This window comes from Thunnus albacares, chromosome 11, assembly GCF_914725855.1.
Source record: "Thunnus albacares chromosome 11, fThuAlb1.1, whole genome shotgun sequence".
Taxonomy (NCBI): Eukaryota; Metazoa; Chordata; class Actinopteri; order Scombriformes; family Scombridae; genus Thunnus; species Thunnus albacares.
In genome coordinates, this window is record NC_058116.1 from 6,464,479 (window position 1) to 6,479,540 (window position 15,062).

The 15,062-nt window shown below is 39.7% G+C and overlaps 1 protein-coding gene across 2 annotated transcripts in view; it reads left to right on the forward strand.

The window, feature by feature from the left end:
• The window catches only part of LOC122992151 (aryl hydrocarbon receptor-like), a 37,375-nt gene extending 26,208 nt beyond the window's left edge, over window positions 1–11,167 (forward strand). Inside the window, exons 3-11 of one of the 2 annotated variants that reach the window (XM_044365791.1) lie at window positions 739–845; window positions 3,205–3,294; window positions 3,430–3,544; window positions 3,710–3,837; window positions 4,072–4,274; window positions 4,488–4,597; window positions 4,838–4,979; window positions 5,360–7,136; window positions 7,550–11,167. In XM_044365791.1, coding sequence (XP_044221726.1) covers window positions 739–845; window positions 3,205–3,294; window positions 3,430–3,544; window positions 3,710–3,837; window positions 4,072–4,274; window positions 4,488–4,597; window positions 4,838–4,979; window positions 5,360–7,136; window positions 7,550–7,627 — 2,750 coding nt within the window. In that variant the 3' untranslated portion in view covers window positions 7,628–11,167. Of the gene's footprint in view, window positions 1–738; window positions 846–3,204; window positions 3,295–3,429; window positions 3,545–3,709; window positions 3,838–4,071; window positions 4,275–4,487; window positions 4,598–4,837; window positions 4,980–5,359; window positions 7,137–7,546 lie in introns of both variants that reach the window. The other variant, XM_044365790.1, reaches the window with a different exon arrangement.
• Window positions 11,168–15,062: the final 3,895 nt, after the last annotated feature.

The window sequence follows — 15,062 nt, forward strand, 5'->3', positions numbered from 1 at the left end:
ACTGGCTTTGATCTGTGGCTGGCAGGTTTTTGACACAAGCGGCTCAGGTGAAGCCTAGTGGTGTCCTGTTACTTCAATATCTTTATGTCACAGGACCTCTAAAAGGGTACAGATGAAAGAGGAGACCGCTTGAAATGTTTGAGTAAAGTCACAGATGTGATTGGTGGACAGCGCTCGATAGTAGCCTAATTATCTTAACAGAATCCACTGAGTGCATATTGCCCTTAGAGAATAAACCTTTTGTGCTTGCACATGCCAAGGCATATGAAACAAGTCAAGCTCTCAGCCATCAAATAGTTTATTTGACTTTTTACTTTTAAATGAATAATCAAGCAGCTAAATACGTCAGGAATGTGTAAAAAAGACATCATTCAGCATGTTTTCAGACAAGATGCAATATCTGATACTGCAGTTATGTGACATTTTGCCAAGTTAATTAAAAGATTCATTATCCATTCCCCTGCACATATATATGCTGCATATACAGTCAGATACCTACCTCCCATCCATTAAAACAAACACTTGTGTTTGATTTGTGCTTTTATACCTATCTGATAAGATTCCCATAACTTTGCTGCAGGAGATTTAGACTTCAATAATGCCATAGTATATCATACTTTATTTAGTAATGTTTGAAGATGTCTCTGTCTGATGTGTAAACGTGTCTAAGATGTTGATATTTCAGGTTAAGTTTGAAGCTTTTAACTCTCTTTACCTTTATTTTCTCCCTTTCTGCAGCAACCATGAAGAACAGTAACAGCAGTCTGTTGTTTCCTGGAGTCAATGGGCAGAATGGGAACAGCATGGACGCCACAGGCTTCTCTGAAGGGGACCTACTGCTCCAAGTACATGACAGGGCTGAGTTGACTTCTGGGGGGAAATGTCCATTCAGACACTACTCATAAATGTGTCTGAAGGAGTCACATTTTTTATAACTTCGTGATATTGTTACTTCTCATGTCTCAGTGTACTACCATGTTTAGGATTTGCTTTGTTTGGTTTTTCTTTTTCAACCTTAAGCATAATCACTTTGTTTTCTCCTCATTTTCAACTAATGAGGCATATTTTAAACCATCCTCACCACCAGAGGACCCTGTTTACTGTCAACTATGCTGATTAGTGTCCTCTGGCAGCAACAAACACATGGACTTTTAGATACATGTGAAAATAGAGTAGAATTGAAAATAAGTGTCAACAAAGAGACAACGTATTTTAAATGAAAATATGTAGAACTGAATTTGATGAGTCTTACCTGTAGGTGGTTTGGGTATATCTTCAACTTTAACCAACAGCGACACAGTTGTTGTAGAGGAAGTGACGCTTTCAGCCATTGCGGTGTCCTTATCAAGGTCACTTGAGTTTAAACTGAAAACTGGCAACATTAAGCAGACAAAAACATGTATGGTGTTACACCCTTAAAATATGCATGCTCTATGCAAAGTGACAACCAAAATCACAAAGTGCCAATCCCATGAGTCCAGCTATTCATATTAAGCTACTTTTAATCCCTTCACACAGAAGAACAACAACGTGTGACATGTTGTTGCAAATGCATATTTGATCTGTTCATTTAACACTGTTGTCACAGATCAACCCAGTCTGCAAGTGTCAACTCATACACACTTCTAAACCACAATATTCACAGAATTGCACTACACAACATACACTTGCACTAACTTGTTAACCACTTGTGCACTCTGTCTCTCTTTTTATCTTTGTATTTGAAGACTAGTCCGGTAGTAGTTATATAGACTAAAAGTCATTTAAATGTAACAGTCAGGAAATTCCCCATCTCTCTGAAAGAAAAAGCTATTCTTTGAAGCTCAGCAGTGTCTGACCTACATTCAGCTGTGCTCAGGAGCAGGGCCATGAAGCTAGGTCAGATGGTGTGCATTGACCCATTCAGGTCAACTTCCCTCACCGGATAAAGCTGTATCACTGCAAGTGGCTCCAAGCAGCTCACAAAAAGATCACCAACACAGCAGCACAAACTCACAGCAGAGGCAGACAACAGTAATAATACACAGATTAAAACCAGGCACAAAATAATGCAAATATACCTCTAGAACACTTTCATTGAATGTTGGTGTTGTGTGTAGAAAAAAAAGTCACACAGGCTGATTGATAAGTGAACTGAACAGCCTGAGGCTAGCAGGTGCATAAATGCATAGTCACACTTTGTTTATTTGTGCGCCAGTCATGTTGCGTAGAGCTGATCCAGCTCTATCCATTTTAGGAGGAAGTTATGACAGGTGAGGCTGCTTGTCTTGGTGCCTCTTGCCAAAGCCTGGCCACGCTTTATGATTCTTAACAAAACCTGTGCTTGTCAAGTGCCCTGCACCTTGTTTATTAATGTTCACCTGTCAGGTACATTTTCACAGTTTGGTCTGCATAATGATCACAACAGACGGTGATTGTGTAATACCTTTGAGAGGGCCTTTGAGAAGTAGCAGCTGGTGTCAGTATTTTATATTAAAAACAACCAGCAGGATTTACAACCCAGTGTCTTCTGCAAAGCATCCCTCAAACTGAAAAATGGAAAGTAGTTTGAAAATACACAGCTATTTACATTTTTTATTTAAAACCTGTTAAATTTGGACAAAATGGGACTTGATCTGTATTTATACTCTAAACTTATCTGTTTTTGACTGTTAAAAACTGTTGAAAATTGGATTATAAAAATGCCTTTTGCAGGTCAAACCTGTCACTTTTATGTCCTCTTTCATTCTTACTGATGTGCCGAATAATCAGCTGATTATATGGTGTTTCTCTCTTCCTTTTTCTCTTCACTTTCTGTTAGTGGATGCATGCTCTGTCCATGTCACCAGACAACCCTGTTTACTGTAAACTCTGTTAAACATTGTCCTGGCTGCAGCAAACGGTATATATTTGATACATGTTAAAATGTAATCCAGATGAAAATCATTTTACCCTGTTACCACTCACTTTTCCACAAGGCTCTAGTACCATCACAGACTGCTAGTATTATGAAAAGTTACATGAATATGAACAATATACAATAAAAATGTACTGTATGTATTGATAGATTTGACCCTTTTTAGTCATTTAGTCATTTAAAAATAACTTGTCTTAAAATAATCCATCACGCCCTTGACAGGTGCTTGAAGTGATATGTACTGAAGTGTAAGTTAAGAAACCTCCATTAATTCTAACTGTATGTCTGACCATCTGTTCCCTGTGCAGGCGCTGAATGGATTTGTGATGGTGGTCACATCAGAGGGATTGATGTTCTACGTCTCTCCCACAATCAAGGACTACCTGGGCTTCCAGCAGGTTAGATGCTGCCCTTCTGGTTCCTCTTAAAGAGACAATGCACACAATCATTTTAGTGTCAGAAACTTAGTTTCACATGAAATGATAATGACTTGGGTGGTTGATGAAGAGTTGTGTTCTCTCTTCTCCTGATAGTCGGATGTGGTTCACCAGAGTGTGTTTGAGCTCATACATACTGATGACCGGGCCACGTTCAGAGAGCAGCTCCACTTTGCTCTAAACCCCTCACCTGTTGGCACAGGGGGAGATGGTAAGCACTGTCAATGAAAAATAAGGCACATTTATTCAGGTTTTCACCATTAGATAGTTTGCATGTCTCTGTTTGAATAAGACAAAAGCCTAACGTAAATCAGTGTTCATGGTTTCAGGTAAATGGCTCTGACATGTGATGTTTTATCTCTTCCTGTGTTTTTAGTCTTGCAGAGTTCCGTTAATACAGTGATGTACAGTCCTGAGCAGCTTCCCCCTGAGAACTCATCCTTCCTGGAGAGGAGCTTTGTGTGTCGCTTTCGCTGCCTTCTGGACAACTCCTCTGGCTTTCTGGTTAGTGCTATATTCTAAGTTCAATTGTCAAAAAAAGAGCCAAAACGGGGTGTAATGTGGTTAAGTGACCTTCACTTGAATTGAATAATTCACATCAGAAACAAAATCATATGCAGCTCCTACAAGATATTTGTAGCCAATTCAAGAAACAAACACACATTAAACATTTTTGTCTTGTTACATTTTAGAAAATCTCACACTGAATTACTCACATATTCTTCTTACCTGAACCAGGCTCTGAAGTTCCTGGGACGACTGAAGTACCTTCATGGCCAAAGTGTCTTGAGGGACAATGGGACATGTACCCAACCTCAGCTGGCACTGTTTGCCATCGCGATGCCTGTCCAGCCTCCATCCATTGTGGAGATCAGGGCTAAAATGCTCCTCTTTCAAAGCAAGCACAAGCTGGACTTCACACCCATGGGCATTGATAACAGGTGACACAAATTCTTCCACTCTTGTCTTTTTATTTTATTATTGTGGCTAATTCCAGATGCTCCTTCTCAAAACACCATCTTTAAACAATAGGCATGTTCCCCAGGTCTTATTACAATGCACTTAACTGTGGCCCGTTTCGTGAACTGTTGCTTGTAAGCTGACATTTATTCCAGGAGCACAAACTTTATGTTTTTTCTTGTGTCTTTCTCCAGGGGGAAGCTTGTTCTGGGCTATTCAGAGATTGAACTGTGCATGAAAGGGTCCGGCTACCAGTTTATCCACGCAGCTGATATGATGTACTGCGCTGACAACCACATCCGCAGTATGTTGGCAATTTAGCCTCCATTTTCACAATAGATACTAATAACGTTTGGTATTAGATTGAATTGCAGATGTCCTTTTCTTTCAAGAAAAACTTGCACTAACCTTATTGTATCACAATGTATGGTGAGTAAACCATAACAGGCCAAAAAAATTACATGTTAGGGTTTCCTTTAAGAATTCATCTACTACTACACTGTTAACCTGTAATTGTGTGTTGTTTTTTTTGTCTTTTTATCAGTGATTAAAACAGGAGAGAGCGGCCTGACTGTTTTCAGGCTCCTGAGTAAGTCAGGAGGCTGGGTATGGGTGAAGGCCAACGCCAAGCTGGTCTACAAAGGAGGAAGACCCGAATTCATCATTGCATATCAGAGAGCTTTAGCGTAAGTGTTTAATCCCTTAATAACTTGACTATCAGTGGTTCTTTTAGTTACTGGAATTATGAAATTAGATGGAAATGGCACACTGTTAACCAGGACAGGAAAGACGCAACTAATAGCATGGAGAGCATCTCCAACCATGGTAAATGTTTCACCACAAACAGATATATATATATAATAATATATGAATTAAGAACTTTACAGGCTTCAAATTTACTGAACAAAGGTAGCTTTGCTGTTGTACTTGTTTTTGTTTTTAGTGAATCTAAGTGTAAAGTACCAGCTGCCAAAGGCATCTCCCAGATAGTTTTTCTTACCAAGCTCATTAAGACTCTGATGTTGGTGTCAGTAATGAAATGTGAGCTCTGTTTGGTCTGTTTCAGCAATGCTGAGGGTGAGGAGTATCTACGCCAGAGGAGGCTGCAGCTCCCCTTCAGCTTCACTACAGGAGAGGCCATCCTTTACAACACAGGTCCCACGGTGGACATCAAACAGTTTCAGTTCAATAAGTTGTTTGGCAACAATGACATGGACACAGATGTGGCCCCCGGCTCGTTGCTGGACTGCTTCCTTAGACAGGATGACTCAGCCTACACCCAGGTAGTGGAGACCCCCTTACCTGTGGATCAGGTGTTCATGGACAGCCGGGCCCTGGTCAGCATTCCCAGTGACACATGGCAGGAAAATGGGGCTGCAGCCATGACAGAGGACCCAGTTGTAGTGAAAGAGGAGGCCAAACAGTCGGTGATGACTGTGATTGACAGCCTGGAAGAAATGGCTCAAAATGGCGACTTTTGTGCCGCGTTGCAAAATCTGGAGGTCAGCGATACAGAGCTGATGGAGTTGGAAAATACTATCAAGAGATTAAGTCAGGAGGGTGATCAGCAGAACAATGTCAGGTCTGAGCTGGACAGCATCCTCACCAATGACATATTTGACTACATTGATTCTGTTTTGTTCAAGGAGAAGGCAGACGATTGCCTAAATGCCAACCCTTCCAGCTGCCTCACAGGAGTCAACAATAATCAGCAAGATCCCTTCACTCAGGCTGCCCGGCTCTCAACCACTGGACTCTGTGAGCAACAGTTGTTTCAGACACCAAGCCCTGATCGTACCTACTCTCCAATGAATGGTCTTTACGCTCACCAGCAGGATACAGTGAATGAGCACATGAATACAGGGAAAAGTTCAGCAGGGTCTGCTCAGATATTCAGCAGCACCCAGAAACTCTCCCACCAAGGTCCCCTGATTGCTCAAGCTGACACAAACCTGCCCCCTCTTCAGCAGCTGCAGCTCCAGGACATTTTCAGCCCATCGATAGAGCTCCCTGAGCTCACTGTCCCTGGTGCCTCAACTGATGCCCCTTTTCAATCCTGTGGGCAGGCATCCATGAGCAATATGGGCTTCCAACCAGGTATTCCTGGCCAGACGCAGTCTAGCCAACGTCTTCTATGTCCTCAAAACAATATGCAAGCTCCTGCAACAGCAGCAAATGGACAGCTTCTGCAGAGCTCTGTTCAACAACCAAACCATGTAGCACCCACTGCAATGGACATTTTGCCACCCCTGATTCCTTGCAATGACTTTAATTCCTCTAACACACCTAATATTCCCGTACCCTTTTCCACAACTTGTCTACAAGGAAGCACACCTTTTGCAGCACACAACCACCAGGTTCAGCAGTGGCCTCAGAGCCAGCAGCAGAAGCTGCATCACCCTGGCATCATGCAGAATGGACATCAGCCAATGCCAACATGCCACAGCCAAATATCAGAAAGCCAAACATTCCCACGTGCTGGCCTTTGGCCAAGGAGTGTCAACAGACTGAACCACACTCAACAGGGAGAGCTGACATGTGGACAGGCAGCTTCTCAAAGCAGCTGCATGTTCAGCCAGCATTTTTCTTCCAGTCCAGCAGGGGGTGACACAGTCACTCTCTCCAGGTCCTCTTGCCAGAGGGGGGTTGATGCGTCTCTGGATCAGAGTCCCCCTCAAGGTTCCTGCTACTTCCAGTGGAGCCACAGTGAGCCTGTGGTGGGCACATCAGCCATCAACCAGGAGAACGCCAACATCAGTCCTCTGACCATTCCGCCCAACATGTCCTCCTTGGAGCACGCACTCAACATTCAGCACTACCTGGAATGCCGTAGACAGACACAGGTAAACATTTCCCGCTGTGGGCCAGATCATTTCAACAGAAAAGAAAAAATGACTGATAAATAATGATTGTATTCCCTCTGTTGTTAAGGACAATCAGTTTGTAATTAAATGCAATAAAAACATTGAAAAAACAAAAACAGAAATTAGATTTAATACAGAGAGTTGATTCGAAAGCCTGAAATATAAAAGCTTAAATGTAAATGCTGAAATCAACAGATCACTCACCCCTTACTCACCCAACTCAATTGTTTATATATCATATACTGTATATCCTGATGTATTCCCAATATTGCTTTTTCACTATTAAACAGCTATTTTACATTTTCTTTTTTTTCCATTTTCCAAAAGGTGTGCTTGTTCTCAAAATTAACTCTGTGCTTAAGCTTGATTTCCTCTCCCTCTCTATTCAGCAGGATGAAAGAGTCTCAGCTGAACACAATGGAATTTTTGCCACTCCTGCTCGTGATGTAGCCATGTACCTGTCAGAGTAGAGCCAAGCTGTGTTGTTGTTGCAACAAATCCAGGAGAAGGACAAAACACAGTATAATTTGCCTGTATCAGTGCTTATCCACGGACTCTCATGCTTAACTTTATGTTATTGTCATATGTTTTGTATCAGTGTGTCACATATATACTTTGTCCAATCTGTAATGTTTAAAAGCTGTAGCTTATCAGTTTTTAGTGAAGATACACTATAATAATAATGAAGTATAAAAGCCACAAGTGCGTTTACCAGGATAGAGCTTGAGCCAGCTAGGAGGATTGGTCAAGTGAATCCAAATAGCCAAAGAAATATGTTTTTATAAGGGAAACCAGACATTGTCACTTCCCTGTATTCAGCGAGGGACATTCATTTGTTGCTCAAACTTAAATACATAGAAATAGCAGAAAACTGAACGTGACAATTTTCTAACATAATCATTCTCAACTTTTATACTGACCAAGTGGAGACTTTTTCTAAAAGAAGTTGTCTTCACCTAAAAATACATCAGTGTAAAGAATCACTGAAAGTGATAGCTACCTAAAGACACAGCTGTACCTTCAAGTTGATATTATTACAGATAAAATATTCTGTATATTTTAAATGAAACCCTTAAATGCGGTTAAAATAAGTGTATAAATATAATGTGTAATTTGCTGTTGTTTGTTTCACCAGAAGGTCTGCTTTGGCTGACAAAAATCTCATATGTACAGAATGCATTAGTGTGTGATACATGTGTTTGTCTGTGTGCAGTATAGAGGTGCTTTTATAGAGAATGCCTTCAGTTGCAGGGCGTGAAATGCAGTGTTGCACCGACAAACTGATATTTTCCTGCAGTGTAGTGAGGTTATTTCATCAACTGCGCCAGACTGGTATCTTGGTAACTAGCTGTGCTCCACAGTGGGAGAAGAGGCGCAGTAGAGGGTGTGGCAATGTTAGTCCAATAGCACTGCAGTCTGACACGCGCTGCCTTTGCCCCAGTTTACCCCGATGTTTTGAAGGGACACACCAGGAGAGGATTGCTTTGAACAGATGGTCCTGAGGGAGTTATTAGCGGAGAGGGAATTCTTAATTGATCCACAATTTTACATGGGACTGTGTGAATTGTTCTCATTGTGTCCATATCATGCACATTTTTTGCATTAGAAACTGTCCAGAGCAATTCATCATGGCCGACCAATTTGAGTACGGAGATCTCTGTGCTTTTTTTTGCAACAGTCTTTCCAATTAGAGACTGCATATAAACCGATAGCGGCCACCTTCAGATGGCTGTAAAGAGAGTCATCAGAGTAAAGGAAAAGCTGTCAGTATAGGATGCCAGCTGTTGTGAATGACAGATGCTGGAAATGAATCATGAATCATAATCATGAATCTTTAAATAATGCCATAATCGGACCAAAACTGTTTTTTTAAGTGCACTGAGCTTTCAACCTGCTCTGAGCAGGCGGGCAGCGAATCGTGTGAGATGCACTCATTCTTGGCACCAATGTTGCAGTTTGCTACTGGATTGGCATCACCACACCCTAACCAAACTGGAAATATCCTCAGTGAAGCCCTGGAAAATGTCAGTTCACCATTGCAGAGCTGCGTTCTGCGCAGTGCAACTACACCAAAAAGAGCCCCGATAGTTAAAATGTAAGAAATAAAAAAAGTAGTCTTTAAACAGAGGAAATCACAATCAGGGAAAATGGTTTGGTTGTCACCAAACTACCCATCTGAGGGTCTGATTTACTCAGCCTGCTGCTATCAGGGATTAAATAGCCACATAATTTCAATTTCAGTTAAGTATTTCCTAATACAGAAAATAAGCATTGCTGCAGTTGAGGTTGTTTGAATGCACTGCTGCTAATAAAATCCTGTGCTTGTGGGCTATTTCAGCCCATCAAAAATCATATAACTCTTCTTCAACATACCATGCCCCATTTCCCTAAATAGTTTTGCCCTCATTAAGGTAGCACCACCCAAAGACCTGCAACCTGTTTAATTTCGACAGATGTGCATTGAAACTCACACTGGTCTGCACCTCGCTGTGTGTGCATTATCAAAATTAGACATATTTCACAACTGAGATCATGCATTCATCTCAACAAAACACTCAGTGATTGCATTGAAGAAGTTCCAATAACTAGAGTATTGCTTGAGTTATAGAAGAAGCCTGCATGATCTCCCATTGTTCAATGTCAAAAAACAAACAAACACTGATGTGGTTTTAGAGATGCTAATTCTCTTTCAAAAGTACCAACTGACGATAGCTGTGTCCCATTTCTTGCTTCCTTTGGATGACAGTAAGAATTGACTATGAGTGATGGACACTTCGACCCTGATATGATGTACTATAGTTGAAATGCAGACTTTAAAGGAACAGGGCTTAAATTGGGATGCAGCAGATGAAAACTAGCCTCCACAGAGAAACACCTGCTTCTAACAGACCTTCAGTCACAGTCACAGGTGAATCTGCAGCAGCTGTCATCCAAATAGATTTCTGTTCCATCCTTCAATATTTTATGATCCTTCATCGGAACACCTTAAATATATATATTGCTTATTGCCATAACCCAAAGTTAAATGATATGATACACCCATACTGAGCCATATACAGTATAACCCAGTACATTTTTTGTGCCTTCTTGCTGAATAGGCAGCTCCATATAAATATATCCGTGCCTTCTCATATAAAGCATCTTAAGACAATTTTTCTCAATACTTTTTTGCTGCACTAATTTAAGGGAAGCCATGTCTATAGGAAATGTCCTTAAATTAATAAGGTTTTATTCTTTAGTGCATTTCAACGCAGGAATTCCTTTAAGTCCATTCTCCGTTGCACAAACGTCCTCAACAATGGAAACAAGGGAAAACACTTCAGTCGTGACTTATTTCTATAAGGAGATTGTGAGGTTTCTTTCATCGACAAGCAGAATGAAAATGTACGTAGTAGAGTGTTTGAATCAAGAACGTGAAGATTTGAACTATGTTCAGATCATATTAACTTTGCTGTATCTGTTTCCTGTTTGTCCTCTTCAGAGTATTTTAGCTCCTTTTCATCTTGATTTTCACCAGATGTTTTTTTTTTTTTTTTTTATAATATCCACACTACAAGGATAACATAAAGGTTCTGGATTAAGCAAGCAAGAACAGCATTAACATGGCAGCTTTACCGTATTCCTGCTGCACTGTGGGAAATCACTCAGTATTTTACCTTTCCCTGGGAATCAATTGTGTGTGTATCTGGAAAAATCATTTAGTAAATGTTTCTTACCATCTTAAATGGAATCATAAAGAGAAAAACTTAAAGGTTTTAGGGCACAGATCCTTGGCTGCGTCCTAGTCGGTCATTGGTCTTTGTTGTATTGAAACAGCAGCGATGGAAACCTCACTCTCTCTCCTGTAGAGGATCTCTCAGCGTGAAACAGACTGTGGAGGCTAAGGACAGCCTATAAATTGCCTGTGATGTTGGACTTTGATACAGACATGTCCACTATTAAAAAAAAAAAAAAAAACCTGGAGCCAAATGTTTTATTCACAGCGGTGTTGATGTTTTAAGCTAACATGTGCCTTGACATTTACCATAATTCTGTGCTTTGTTAAAGAAAAAAAAGGAAAGAGAAAAAAAGAAATTCACAACTATTCAGTTTCATGTAATCCACTTTTATTTAGCCAAGCAGTTATAATGTCTATATCATGATATATATGTTAAACAAATAACCACCCTTTGTCTACTGTTAAATGCTTTTTCATAAATATATGTGTGCAATCATTAAAACTGTGTTGAGTGGCTTATTTCATCATGAAGTCGATGACAAAGATCAGATGACATGGTACATTGGTCCATTGAGGGAAATTCAGTAGTAAAACTAGTAGTTGAAGAAGGTACAGTAAGTGTATGACAGTTGGGACAAAATCCACAGTTCATTTTGTGCAAAAAATGCATTTAAAAGTTGATGTGAAGCTTATATGAGGCTTCAGCAGTCTGAGTTAGTCATATCAAGTGGATATCTGACACATTTACAGTCTTTTTAGCATCAAATTCCCTCTTTGTGTTTCCTCAGACAGTGTTTCCCTGTTGAGCTGCAGTGGAAGTATAGTAACAAAAAGAGGGACTTTGACACTAAAAAGACTAATGTTGAAAGATATCTACTTGATTTGACCCTTTTGGATGACTGAAGCTTCATATTACCTTCAAATAAACTTTTAAATACATTTTTGCACAGAAGGAGGACTGTGAACATGTATTATGAAGGGATCTTCTAATGGTCAGTATGAGCAGGAGGAATGATTACAGCAACAAAAGCCTATTTCAGTGTTCATCTAGGCACCTGACTGTTTTAAGACAGACTTGAAAAATTGTGAACTCGCCCTTTAATAGATCGTCAATTAATAAATATTAATTCACAATGACTTCATACACTAATTGATATATCACCAAATTAGCTGTATTCCAGTTTTATAGAGCATTTCAGAACCAAGTCTGTGAACCAGATCGGAATCTATTCTCACAGAATACAGAGGTTATATACCTCAGACGCTTGAACCCTCTATTTACCATTTATAAACATTATATAAACGGTTAATAAATTGTTTACAACACACTGTAATGTAGTTGTAAGCAGATATGATTGTATATTAATGTATTTGTCAACAACTAACTTCTATGGATATTGATAAGTGGAGGCTGGAGTGTAAACAGATAATGAATGACAATGTAGTAAAACACAGTTGTAATAATATAAAATATGTATTCATAGGAGTAGTTATAATTACTGACAAATGTTCTGCATTAATACACACTACATAACTACATTATAGCATGTTATACATCATTAAGTGTTTGGATATTGCTTATAAATGCTAAATAGGGGGACTTAAAGTCATTTTACTATCACAACAACAACAGCACTAGCTGGATGTATTGCACATTATCAGGCTTTGATTTTACACCTGTAATGACTGTTGTTACATTCTTTCTAATTTGGTGGAACATCAATTAATATATGAAGTAACTGTGAATTAACATCCATTAATTGATGATCTACTAAGTGTAGTTAAGCATTATTTAAGTATATGATTTGTACCCTTATTATTGTGTGATCAACATGTTTAACTACAGTGATGTTTAGCATCCTTGTCATATCTTAAATGTCATTTTTTGGTTGCTAATGACTACCAGGATGCATCCTGTTTGTTGTGTCCTGTGACTATAAATAAGAACATTGTAGAAAATGACTTCCATTTGTCAGATAAATGAAGTGTTTCCTCAGACAGAATTTTGCTGCTTCATTAATTTCTTACAGTACTAAGACAGCTTGGACAGTGCAAACACTGTGATCTAAATGTGCCAGTGGCTAGTTTCCATCCATAGTCAGTGGACTCACAGGAGACGGTGAGAGGGAGATAGGAGAGGAAAGAAATCGTGCTCTCTATTTAGTTGATCATCTTTTGTGTGCTCAAACCCGTGACCTCCAAATCAACTGAGGATGTTCCAATCCCTTAAATATATCTCGGAGGAGAAAGGAGCGAGGAGACTTGGCTTTTATCAAATGGCAGCAACCCTTCAGCAGGAATCTGTTTAGTGATTGGTTGCTGCAGCTGATCTAATGGGATTGTCAAAAGGAGTGGGCTGCTATGGAAACAGTGTCACTGCAATATTTAAAGTAATGGATTACTGCCATACTGTGGATTCAGTTTTGGTCACACAAAGAAACGATTTGATGATATCACCATTTTTCACTATCAAGCCAAATGAGAAAATTAGCAGATGATTAGTCGCTGAGGACAGGTGTAAAGGGCATTATTCCTGTTTTGTCGTGTGACTGAATCATTAATCCAATTGTGCGTTCTGAGAAACTGTCTTCAGAGGATTTCACATTTGTCCTGACATCACTTTTGTTTCTGTTGGGAGGAGCTAAAATGTGAGGAAGAGATGCAAATGAGGTAAGTGAGGAGGATGAAACATGATACAGTACCGGCCATGTGAAAGACAAGGGAAGCTGAGGACACAGCCGGTCTTCTTAGCAAGTAATGATGGTTTATGTCCACCAGAGGGCTCACTCTCCCTGCCTTCACCCTCCAGTGCCATTTATGTGAACAGTACAAGTGAGCTGTACTGTCAAGCAGCAGTCTCACTGATAATTAAGCCCATTTTGGCAGATTTACTACATGACACAGTTCTGTTGTTTGAAATAAAAATATTGAATACACTGAGATCTCCATTTAATGATGATCAGTAAACAAAATTCTGTTGAAACGTTTTTCTAAAGAGTTTAAAGATGAACAAAATGCTTTTTTTGTGTTCTGCAACTGCTCATTGTAAATATATGTCTGTATGTCTAAGCAGTGTTCACAAACAAAACTCTTTCTTGACCATGGAAACAGTAGTTTGACAAAAAAAAATAATATCATAATCACTTGTTATCTTTTTCCAGAGCTTTCAACTGAGCAAACACTATCTGCTAAGGTAGATTGTGAAATGTTGTTGAAACCTCCAGAAAAAGCTTGGACCACGGGTTAAAGATTCCCTCCAGATGTGCTAACGCATATTAAAATGTTCTACTTTGAATAATAATTTGTGCCTGACATGGTTTTTCAGCCAAAAAAAAAAAAATCAATTGCTTTATTAAAATTCTTGCAATGACATATCTTCCTTACCTATTATTAAAAAATCCAGAATCTATCATACAGATTCCATATCACATTTATTTCTTTGAATCTTTTAGGACTTTTTTTTAAATCTGAGTTTAATTAGGTTTTTTTTTTGTTCTATACTATACAATATCAAATCAGATATGACATTTTTTTAAATTCTTGTATTGAAAAATCCATCCAGGCTTTTTCAGGAAGTCCATAAATGGTCCCCAGATCAACATTTTAAAAAAGTATAAATCAGTGACTTAAAGGTATACTATGCAGGATGTGAGGTCGGGACATGTAGAGTAGCAACCAGGTTACATCGCTGTCTCCGTCTCTCCCCTCTGCTGGGTTCTGCTCTCTGTCTCTGTGTCATGGATGTGTAAAGAGCTGCAGGTCTGTGTGTCTGTTTGACCGAGGGCGGGGCTGAGCTACACACACGCAGAGCAGAGAGGCCACAGTGGACAGGATGAAGCTCTGCATTCGCTCCCGCAGGGCTGTGTGGAGGAGTGGGTGTATTTGTAGAACATAACCACCGTGACGTAATCACAAAATACACGTTTTATTTATCTGATTCACTGCTTTGTTCCCTCTCTTTATTCATTCTCTGGCGCGCTCGACCAACGCTGCTCTCTCGCGCGGGCGCGCTCTCCGCTCATTTTGGTGTATTTGAGCCGGAGAGGAGGGATCAACTTTGAATGTTGTGTTTACAGGAATATTCCTTTAAGTAAGTTTGGGCAAACTACACGTCATCAATAGTTAACATTCTTTCTTTTCTTTCTATAGTTAGTTAGTTAGCTTAGTTGTTGTATATTTTATTTTGT